The sequence below is a fragment of the Tetrao urogallus genome (assembly GCF_951394365.1).
Source record: "Tetrao urogallus genome assembly, chromosome: Z".
In the NCBI taxonomy this organism is placed as follows: Eukaryota; Metazoa; Chordata; class Aves; order Galliformes; family Phasianidae; genus Tetrao; species Tetrao urogallus.
Window position 1 is genome coordinate 40962839 of NC_136816.1, and position 10869 is coordinate 40973707.

The 10869-nt window shown below is 40.2% G+C and overlaps 1 protein-coding gene across 1 annotated transcript; it reads left to right on the forward strand.

The window, feature by feature from the left end:
* Nucleotides 1–7917: 7917 nt before the first annotated feature.
* On the forward strand, nucleotides 7918–9954 carry LOC306957280 (interferon kappa-like; the record flags this gene model as incomplete). The annotated part of the gene is made up of 2 exons (XM_079548673.1): nucleotides 7918–8516; nucleotides 9912–9954. Exons 1-2 carry the CDS (start codon nucleotides 7966–7968, stop codon nucleotides 9952–9954), a joined length of 594 nt encoding a protein of 197 aa, XP_079404799.1. The 5' UTR covers nucleotides 7918–7965.
* Between the last annotated feature and the right edge of the window lie 915 nt (nucleotides 9955–10869).

The following is a 10869-nucleotide window of genomic DNA, read 5'->3' on the forward strand; positions in this document are numbered from 1 at the left end:
GTGCCTTCCATTCAAAACTGGGAGCAACTGCAAAGCCTCTAGGACTCCACAATCGCTGAAACACTCTTTCAGATAAACACTGAAGATCATTGGATCACAGAATTTACTGGGTTGAAAGGGAGATGAAGATCGTCCAGTCTCAACTTCCCTTTCATAGACACAGTTGCCACCCACCAGCTCAGACTGCCTAGGGCCCCATCCAGCCTGGGCTTGAGCACCTCCAGAGATGGAGCATCCACAGCTTCTCTGGGCAGCCTGTTCCTCTCAGTAAAACTTTTCTTATTAACATCTATTCTAAATCTGCCTCGCTTTAGTTTAAAATGATTCACCCTTGTCCTGTCACTGTCTGACCATGTGAAATGCTGGGTCTGCCATATTTTTTATAAACTCTCTTTAAGTACTGAAATGTCACAGTGAAGTCTCCCTGAAGCCTTCTGCGGGCTGAAAAAGCCCACTCCCCATGGGCTGAAAAAACCCACTCCCAATAGTCTTTCTTTCTAGGATAGGCACTCCAACCCTCTGACCATCTTTGTGGCTTTCTCCGGATAATGCAGAGTGCCCCTTTACTAGTCAGCTCAACCACCATTTGCATCAGGAGGTTATCATTAATGCACTGGAGGAACTTCCTGGACTGTGAATGGTTGGCTGAGTAGGCCATCCAGCAAATACCAGGGTAGTTAAATTCCCCCCATGATGACCATGGCCTTTAATTGTGAAGTTGCTACCAGCTACCTGTAGAAGGCATCATCAGCTTCCTCGTCCTGATTGGGTGGCCTGTAATAGACACCCACAACAGTATCACCCATGCAGGCTTACCCCTTACTCCTCGCCCACAAACTCTCAACCTGCTCCTCATCAATTCCTGGACAGTATTCAATACATTGCAGTTGCTCTTTCCTGTAAAGAGCAACTCCACCACCTCACCTAGCTAGTCTGTCTGTCCTGAGAAGGACATAGCCATCCATGACCACATTCCAGTCACGTGAGCTGTCCCACCATGTCTCTGTAATTGCCACCCGATCATAATCTCTTGACTGAATACAGATTTCTGACTCCTCCTGCTTACTCCCCATGCTGCGTGCATTGGTGTACAGGAATTTTGGGGAGTGAGCTAAGCATGCAGATTTCACCCAGGGGGGTGGTAGGCTCCCACTGTCCCACCACTGCAAGTCCAGTTACAGCCCCATCCCCCTTTAAATCTAGTTTAAAGTTCCCCAGATGAGCCCCGCTAATTCCTGTCCCAGAACCCTTTTGCCTCTGTGAGATAAACCTTTCCTATGTGTTACTATAAAACCAGCCATTATCAAAGCCCTGCCTGTAGCATCAGTCTCGTAGCCAAGAATTTATGGACTGGATCCTTCTATTCTGTCCCATATCCTCATCCAAAAATCAGTATCAGATCAGTAGCAGACTGTCAAGCACACCAGGCTGGGGAGTGTCCTGGTGATATCTCTGATCCAGGCTCCAGCCAGACTGCAGACTTTCCTGTGATGATGTCAACGCTTTACGGGCTGGTTTGGCCCAGTTCTGTGACTAGCAGGGCAGAGGGATCCACGGATCCATGCCTCTGGAAAAAGGAAACAGGGGACCCCAAAATAATTGAAAACAGCGGCAACCAATCTGAGGTGAAACAAACTAATTTACTAAATATAGTATCAGCAAAATAGAATGAGAGAGAGAGTGTGTGTCTGAAAGGTGGATAGGGCTCACCACAACGCTGAGGTGAGAAGTGCAGTCCGGTTGAGCCAATGAAGAAGAGCAGATGGAGAAGAGCAGACGGAGAAGCGCAGGCGAAGAAGAGAACATCAGGTGACCTTGCACAGAGTTATATCTCCTTGCTCACTGCAAAGCCTCCTGGGGAAATGTAGTTCTTCTCCTCCAGACTGGCACCCAAAACTTGAGCATCAGCAGTCAAACCCCCAGTGCATTACATGATGTTATGATGTGGAATACTGATAATCAGAAATCATAAAACCATAACTGATGAGGGTCAGCCCTGCATACTGGGCCCTCTGTTCCTCTCAGAAGGGAATTGCCTACTATAATTACCCTTCTTTCTTTCTTATCAGAGGCAGTCGTCAGGCATGGTATCAACTGCCTCTTCCTATTTGAGCTTGTAGATGGGCTTTCCACCAAAAGCTCAGCTGCCTCTCTCTCAAGATCCAGAGCCTCAAGCCTATAATGGAGGAGCCCCAGGGGAAATGAGGTAGGTAGGGAGGGGGGTTGCCTGTAAAGTTAACTTGGACTCTCTTTCAACCCTCCTCATCTTTTTGGTTCCCTACCTCAGCCCAATAAATGACAGGGTATGGTCTCCAGCACACTCTGGGGACACCCAGGGCGTTACCTCACCAATCAATCTCCTGCTCACATGCCCTGATGCTACTTAGTCTCTTCACCTCCTCCTTGAACTACTACGATGAGCAGAACTTCCACCTGAGAACAGTTCCCTGCTGCCTTCCCCTAGCATCTGCAAGCCCAGATTCTGGAGTTCCCTGTGGTGGAAGTTCTGGGCAGCTTTGTTGCTCATCTGGAGTTCTGTTGGGTCCATGCATCTGAATAAGAAGGAAATGGCCATCCAGTTTGGATTTCTGCTTCAGCCTCTGACTACAGGGGTGGTCAGTATACTGATTCAGTAGAAAGATGTTTTCCTCCCTGTGTACCCTACCTACTCCCTGCCTGCACTCTCACCTCCTGCTGCCCACATCCTTACTGACATTCCAGTCTTCTTTGCCTGCTCTGTTCCCATGCTGCCAGTCACTCATTTCCCAGAGGCTGGCTATATACATGTGGGGGTGTCTCACCACTGTTCCCAGCCCCATTCATACCTCCTCAGCTGCTCTCACGAGGACTTTAAGGAATGAAATGTTATTTCTGCATTAGATAATGAGAAGGGGGAACTGATCTGAAGAAGTAGAGCACAGCGTATTTGTAACTTGTCCTTAAAATGGCTGATGTGAAAAAGCAGAAATGCCATATATGTTAGTAGCATATTTTAGAAATATAGTAATTGAATTGTGTGATTAATTCTTGCATGCAAAACTGCAGTAGTTTTTAAATGTTGCAAATAGTACGGCTATAGTATTATGGACTAGAAAGCATATTGTAAGACTATTCTGTTTGGGTAAGAGACCCTCAGCGAAAGAAAAACAGATTTAACAACATCAAAGAAGCCAGGACTTCCACACAAGGCTGGATTGCCTTGCTCTATGGGTAGGTTGGGATGCAATAAGCAGGCATCAAGATGCTTCCCTCTATCCTTCTTCCAAACTTATCTGTATACAAGAACAAGCAGATGTCCAGAAATAACAACCAAGTATTGAGTGAGTGTATGGGAACTGTTATCATGGCCTGAACCTCTGATTGATCACCTGAGGCAAGCAATGAGTCAGCCATGGGAGCACAGGTGAAGGCAATTCAGCTGTGCTGCTGGAAGGGGTGGAGCCTGGCTCCACCTCTCCCAGACCTATTTAAGAGTTGACTGCCAGTAGGGAAGGATCTCTGCTGGAGATCCACTCCATTGGAGTTTTGTAAGTGAGCCCAGGATATGGCTAAGCTTTCTGTCTAGTCTCTTTGTTATCGTATCTGCTTTGTCTATTTCTCTTGTTTATTTTGTAATTATAATATCTTAATAACATCTTAATATTCATTGATTATACACTGAGCAAATGTTAGAAGCTAAATAATTAGCAATATATGCTTTGCTAGCAAAAATTTATGTTTATCTGGTGTCCGTATGTTTAGTTGAGTGTTGGGAAGATTGTGAACCTGAAGTACTTGGCCAATGAGGAACCAGGGGAGAAAGAGGTAATAGGGTATAAAAAAATATGTTTTCTGTGGATGCCCACCATTGCAACTGTGAATAAAATCTGCTTTATCAGAGATAACATCCTGATAAACTATCTGGATATTTCCAACAGACTGTGAGCTCCTGGCACCTTCTGATGTCTCCTGCCTCACTCCAGGATCTCCTGGATTTCAGGTCTACCTCACACACTATGATCTCCCACTGTTTGGCAGAGCATGCCTGCATGGGAGCCAATCACTTCAGAGAGTATGACCTATCTATACAATTCTCCAGAAGTCAAATAGGAGGGCACAGAAATCAGAAGATGGTGCTCCCATCCCAAAGTGCTAGAGTGGAGAGAAGGAGCAGCCTCACTGCTGCAGGCTCCCCCATTTCCCTAGCATTCGCTGCTCAGCCTTGCAACTACTGAAGCCAGCCCCTTTGCTCCAGCTCTGCCCTACTCCTGGTCACACCCACTTAGCACGATTCTCCTTATGCTTCCTGCAGAACAAATTTGACCAGGACAATCTGCAGCGTCTTGCCCGCTTGGGTGAGACTTCTCTGGGTGCATCATGTGCTGAGGGCCCACAAGAGAAGGGCCAAGGCAGCAAGGTGTATGGGGAGAGTGGAACATGGGTCTCTTGTCTCCCCCATCCAGCTCTCCATCTCCTGAACACAGTCCCTTGGAATGCCCTTGAGCCCACAGCTTGTTCCTGCTCCTCTTTAAGCATAAAAAAATCCTAATCAGTCTGTAGTTTTTATAAGTAAGATGACAATTCTAAAGTATCATAAAGGAAATTGTCATTATTTTTTTTTTTTAATTCCATGCTTAAAGAGTAAGTTATAATAATTCTCTTTGCTGCTGCTCAGTTGAGGACTCTCAAATCTCTTTTCCAGTACATATCTGTAGCACTTTTTCTTGTTCGTTTTGTAGAATTGGAATTTATCAAAGAGCACTTTGCTAAATCAAGTATAAACTGCACAAATTATTTCAGTGAATTAGTTCAGCATAGGATAAAACAACTTAATTGGATTGGGACAGGTCAACAGAATGCCAGGAGTCAGGACAGCAGGTTGGAAACATCACATGGCTGAGTTAGATCTTAACTTCTCAGTGCAGACTGTGAAATTGAGTGTGAATTTAATTGTAGTATACAAGCTAAATTAATTGTGATGTAAACATTTTAAATTACTTAACATATTCTTCACGTGTTCAGATACTGTTTGTATTTTCATATTTTGTAATTTAAACAAATATATAAATTTCTTACCTATCCTTGTGCATTCATTGCAAGGATGGTATTAGTGCACAATTCCCTGTTTAAGATACCATGTATGGTGACAAGCTGAGCCTATTTGGACTTCTTGGTGGTGGCATGCTGACTTGTTAAAATCAGTGTGGTTTTAACAAGTTAACGGAGAAAGGAAACTGACAGCTAGAGTAGGTGAAATGGTGAGAGGAACTGCTTACTTTGATCGGATAATCCATGTTCCCATTTTGCTGGAATGTTCCTGTGTGCCGCTCCATTTGTTGGCATGAATGTAGCCTGAATGATTTACTGCTTTCATTGGTGCCTGAGATAAAAGAAAACATGTGATAAGGGATGGCAAATACTCGTCCCAAGTATTCATTGCATTTTACAATGAGATTAAAAACTTTCCTTGGAGAAGCAATTTAAACAATCTAAAGGTGTTAGAAATGAAGAAGTTTTGCATATATTTATCTCTAGTCTTACACTCTTGTGATGAATACCTGTGTAGTAAGATGACTTTTTAAGGGCAGAGCTGCTTGCATGGAATCAAAGAGTAGGTACTCTTTATAAGAGTGATCTATTATGTCTACTTGGAAATATAGCTATACTTTGTAAACATATTTCCTCTTTTTATTCTAAGTTAGTGTGTGTTTTGCTTCAACCACAGATAGAGAAATGATCAAGAGCATTCTGGGCTGCAGCCTTAAATCACGGAGCAGCATCTTCCAGTAATTACTTTTATTGAAATATTTCTTAATTAAGCATTAACGATGGGTGATTAGAGAAGACTGTGTAAGTTATGTAATGGTATTATTACTCTGCTCAGTACAAAAGCAAAAAAAAAAGTGACCAAGTGGGGAAGAAAGATTTGTTGTTATAAAAAAAAAAAAAAAGTAGGAATGACATTTACAGTTCTCCATTGAGAGGGAAACCTTTTAAAAAACACTTTGCAAGAGGGAATAAAAAAACTCGTATGTCTGGGAGATACAATGGAGGTGAATAAATTTACTTAAATAAATTTGAATTGAACTAATTTAAATAAATTTTATTTATTTAAATTAAATATACTTGTGTAACATCAGTAGAAGAATTAAGATCATTATTATGGCTTTGAAAAACATGCTGTAGTGGTAGGAAATATTTTTCTGGGGCTGGGTAAATTTTAATTCATTTCATGATGGCTATAATACGTATTTGCTTTCTACAGCTGTATTTTTGCATATGATATGTCTCCACGGCCATTTGGTATCTAATGACAGTCATACAATACATGGCTATTTTTTTCAAAGTATTGAACACTCCCACTAAGCAAAAAGATTTGGCTTCATGTCATTCACTTTCCATCCTGTTCTTATTGTTTGTGTTTAATAACACCATTCCAAAAATTATGATAAGGAAATCACTTATTCTGTATTCTGTAGCGGCAGGTACATCCAACCCAAGGTTGCTTAAGAAATTCCAGGGACACCAAGGAGTTTGCTCATCTTAATTTATGACCTTTTAATGCTTCCTGAATACATCCATGCTTAACACAAAGGAAGCCCTAAAATAGTATCATAAATCTGTTCAGGGTGATCATCAGACTAGGAATGAACCATATAGCAAAGAGTGGCACTGCAACAATGGCACAAAATCAAACCAGTTCTCAGACTGAAAAAACAGTCTGTCTGACCTCTTCATACAGATGTAACCATTTGCCTTTGTAAATTTCCTCTGCAGTTAGATATGTTTGCACAGCAGGGTAAAGAAACAGCTAAAATATTAGTTTAAAACTATTTTTCATCAAAGTAAAATGAAAGACGAGTGAGATTTCCAGGTGCACTAATAGTCCTGACTTATATGGCTAAAGAAAGCAAATGGCTGAATTTTAGGACAATTTTTGTCTTCTCTCTTCGTTTTCTCTCCATTTAATGTCAGTGTTCTGACCCATGCTCTACTGGCATTGATGTTAATTACTACTCAGTTGCTCATATTAAAAAGTATATTTGTTTCAATGTTAGCACTTGCATTCTCATGGCACTTACAGTCTCAGAGTGAAATCAAACCCCTTTTAATTACCACAATATATATATATATATATGAATATACATATAAAAATACATGTATTGTTATGTAATGTAAATATACACACACAGTTACAGATATGCATACATTTAAAATATGTAGGTTGTTCTGAAAGTAATGCCTTCTATTTATTCTCATGGAAACTACAACAGATACAAAGAGTACAATAATACTATTCAAGAGAGCAAATTCACAGCTACAAAACAGTATTTTTCACACTGTACTCACCATCATTAGCTATGCATTTGCACACATAAAAATCAGTATGGCCATCTGGAATGTGGCTTGTCTTTCATGTTGCTGTCACCAAATAGACACCAGAATTAAAGACGAGGAGAAAGAAAGCGATTTCCTTGAATGAAAGTAGGTAGATAAAGCTCAGCTGAACTGTGGGAGTATAAACCATGCTAAGGAGACGTTACTATTAATATTTAACAGATCTTCAACTTTACATTGACAGTGCTGTGTTTCACTGTTATCCCACTGCTAAACCATTTAGAAACTAAAGGTATTTCTGTAGGTTATTCTTTTAAATTCTTTGTATAATACTGTAGAATTTTTGGAGAAGAGGGAATTGATGATCTAAGGTACACATTCTTTCATATTCAGCTGAAATAAAAAGAAAGTGCCATAAAAAAAAAAAAGACAATGAAGTCATAAAGCCGAAAATGAAACTGGTAAGTGTAAAAGCGTACACAAGGGGGAAAACCTTAAAAACCAAAAAATGATGAAAGAAAACTTCTCTCACAGAATAGTTAAATTTCAGGACTTTGGAGAAACAGGAGCCTATGAGTGACCTTCAGAGCAATCCAGCCTATCACTTGGGATTTGTACAGGAAAGGAGAAGCACAGCTTATCTTTATCATGTACACTTTTGGCTTGACACAAATTGGCCTCATTCTGTTATGCACTATCACCATCTCAAGTCTTACCTGTAATCACCTTCCTTTACAGCAAAGAAAAGTGATTGAAAGCAGCCTGCAACTTTTGGACAAAATGGGCAAACGGTTTCCTCAACAGTGTCTAAGAGAGAAAATGTCCTTCAGATTTCCTGAGCAGGTTCTAAAACCCAGACAGAAAGAAACTATTAAAGTAGCCATTGAAGAAATCTTGCAACACATCTTCTATATCTTTAGCAAAAATCTGACTCTAGCTGCCTGGGATGGGGCAGCTCTAGAACAATTCCAAAATGGACTCTATCAGCAAATTGAGCAATTGGAGGCATGCATAATCAAGAAACAGACTCAATATTTTTGGAGTAAAGAAGTCAACAAGCTGAAACTGAAAAAGTATTTCCAAAAGATAGACTCTTTTCTTAAAGAGAAACAACACAACCTGTGCTCCTGGGAGATCAGCCGTGCAGAAATGAGGAGATGTCTTCAATTGATTGATAAAGTCATAAGGAAGCTTTACAAGTAAGGTACAAAGATTCTGACCTGATATAATTTAGCTTTAAAATTAAATACTATGATCTATCTTGGAACAGTTCTTCTAGTTCACTTTGATCATATTTGAATGATAATGTTGCTAATGGTTTTTTGTTGTTTTTTTGTTTTTGTTTTTTTTTTTTTTTTAAATGTAATATATTGTTCAGTGTTGGTAAACTTCTCTTTGGCAAGCACTATGTGCTCACTACCTGTAAAATAATTCATGTGATTTTTCATATGAGGTTACTGTATGGGAAGGAGTTTATGTAAATGGTCCTGGTTTAAGTTGATGCTGTTTATTATTCTTTCAAGTTTTGTATGCTCTCTTTCAAGGATGTTTCCTTTTACAGATTTGATGCATTCTAACACTTGCTTTGTTCAAAGGGATAAAGTAATTCTAGAAGAATTTGTCTATGCAGAAAATTGCTTGCAATAACTACAGTTTCTGCATTAACTTGTCAGTTGCATGCTACTACATTTAGTTAAATTACATTTCCCTCCTCTAACTATCTGGGGAATTTTTTTTTTTTTTTTTTTTTTTTTCCCCATCCTGCCAACTTTCCAATTCACTTTAACTTCTTTCACAAGCTTATCTGAAATAACTGCTCTACATAAAACTATCCGAAAGCCACATTAGCCAATGGCACATCCTATTTGTTCCTGGCTGCTGTAATCTCAGACTTGATTCCATTCCAGTTCACTTTCATTTGGAGCCATGCTTTCTTGTGGCATGAAATCTTCTGCCTCTTGCCATTTGTTCATAAATTCATTCACAGAAACATGCGGCTGTTAGTATTCCAGCAAAGTTCCCCCCTAGACCACATAGTTTTGACTAATAATAGCAATATAAACAATTTACTCAAAATAAACTACTTCTACTGGGCAAAAGTCACTGATTTCTGTGAGGATAAGATAGGATTTTACGCTTGAGAAATTGTCCCTGGGTAACTCCATTTCAAATAATTGTGTTTTCTGTAGCTGCTTGCTGTATGTTAGAAAGAGCAAATACAGAGTTACGTATCGGCTGGATTACCAAAAAATAAATAAAAGGAGGGCCAAAAAAAGCAGCTGTATCCTGTGGCCAAAGCTGATCATCTCTGGGCACAGGCTTCTCCTCTTCTACATGAAGAGGTAGGGGAGAGATGGCAAAATAAGTCTTAAGAGAAGGAAATTTCAGTCCCAGAGGGCTGAAATTGCTGGGGATTGCTTTTAGCATCTGGTCATGAGACATTTGAAAGCTTTCCGTGGTCTGTAGCCATTCAGAATAGTAGCATTCAAAGTGCGAATAATAAAAGCGGGTCTGGGTAAAAATGAACTGGCAAGAACAATAGCAATGGTCGTCCAGATCTCAATTACTGTCTGTGACAGAGGTCTCTTTTGCAGGGTAGACATGCTCTCCTCTCTGCCAGTTACGGATGCAAGCTAAAGGAAATGATGACAGCTATAGGTACCAGGTCTGAAGCTGAGATAACAGAAGGAAAACCTGCTAACAACGCTACCGTGATCCGGCACAACCAGAAAGACAAAAGGGTGAGATCCCACCCAAAAAACCACAACTGAAGATTTTTTTGTGCTTTGTAACAACAGCACTTGGGGTAGTTCCACTGCCAGACTGTTGGAAATCTGATTTCCTGCTTGTTTGTTTTTTTGCATGAACTGCTTGTTTGTTTTTTGCACTTCTGCAAGCCTGTATAATAAAAGGACATTCAGCCTGTTTAGTTTTCTGGTTGTGACATTCTAGCAGACTTCTGCAATGCAGTAAACTGATACTGAAACAGCCCCATTTTTACTGAAATATGGAAATGGAATGGAATATCTTCAACTGCCCTCTCATGAGGGATTGCCACACTTTCCTGCAGTAGGAAGATGTTAATTCATAGCCCACAGATTATTCAGAAATTCTCATCCCCAAAAGCTTCCTTTCTGGTTCACAATTATCCTTAATAATCACAAAGTAGATATATGTTTTGAAGTATTCCAGTCAACGGGGTATTTTACAGTGCAGAAAACAAGAGTGGGCACTAGAGGGCAAAGTGAGATTATAGACAAGTGTAAGAATTGCAGGTAAATGTGTGTATATTTTGGCAAGACAGCATTTCAGCTCTTGATCACCGGGCTGCCTATTGGTCAATAAACTGCTATTGGGTGTACAGAAGGGATTTTAAAGAAAAATGAACTATTGATGAAGAAAGGAAGAGGATCTCAGAGACAGTGGATATGAGCTTGCAAACCAGCATTTGATTTCAGTTACTTTTCAGTCATCTGTGAGGTTACAGAAATTATTTGTAAAAAGACAGTGTCTCGAAGACTCATGTAAGCATAGAGACTTTGGTACAGACAT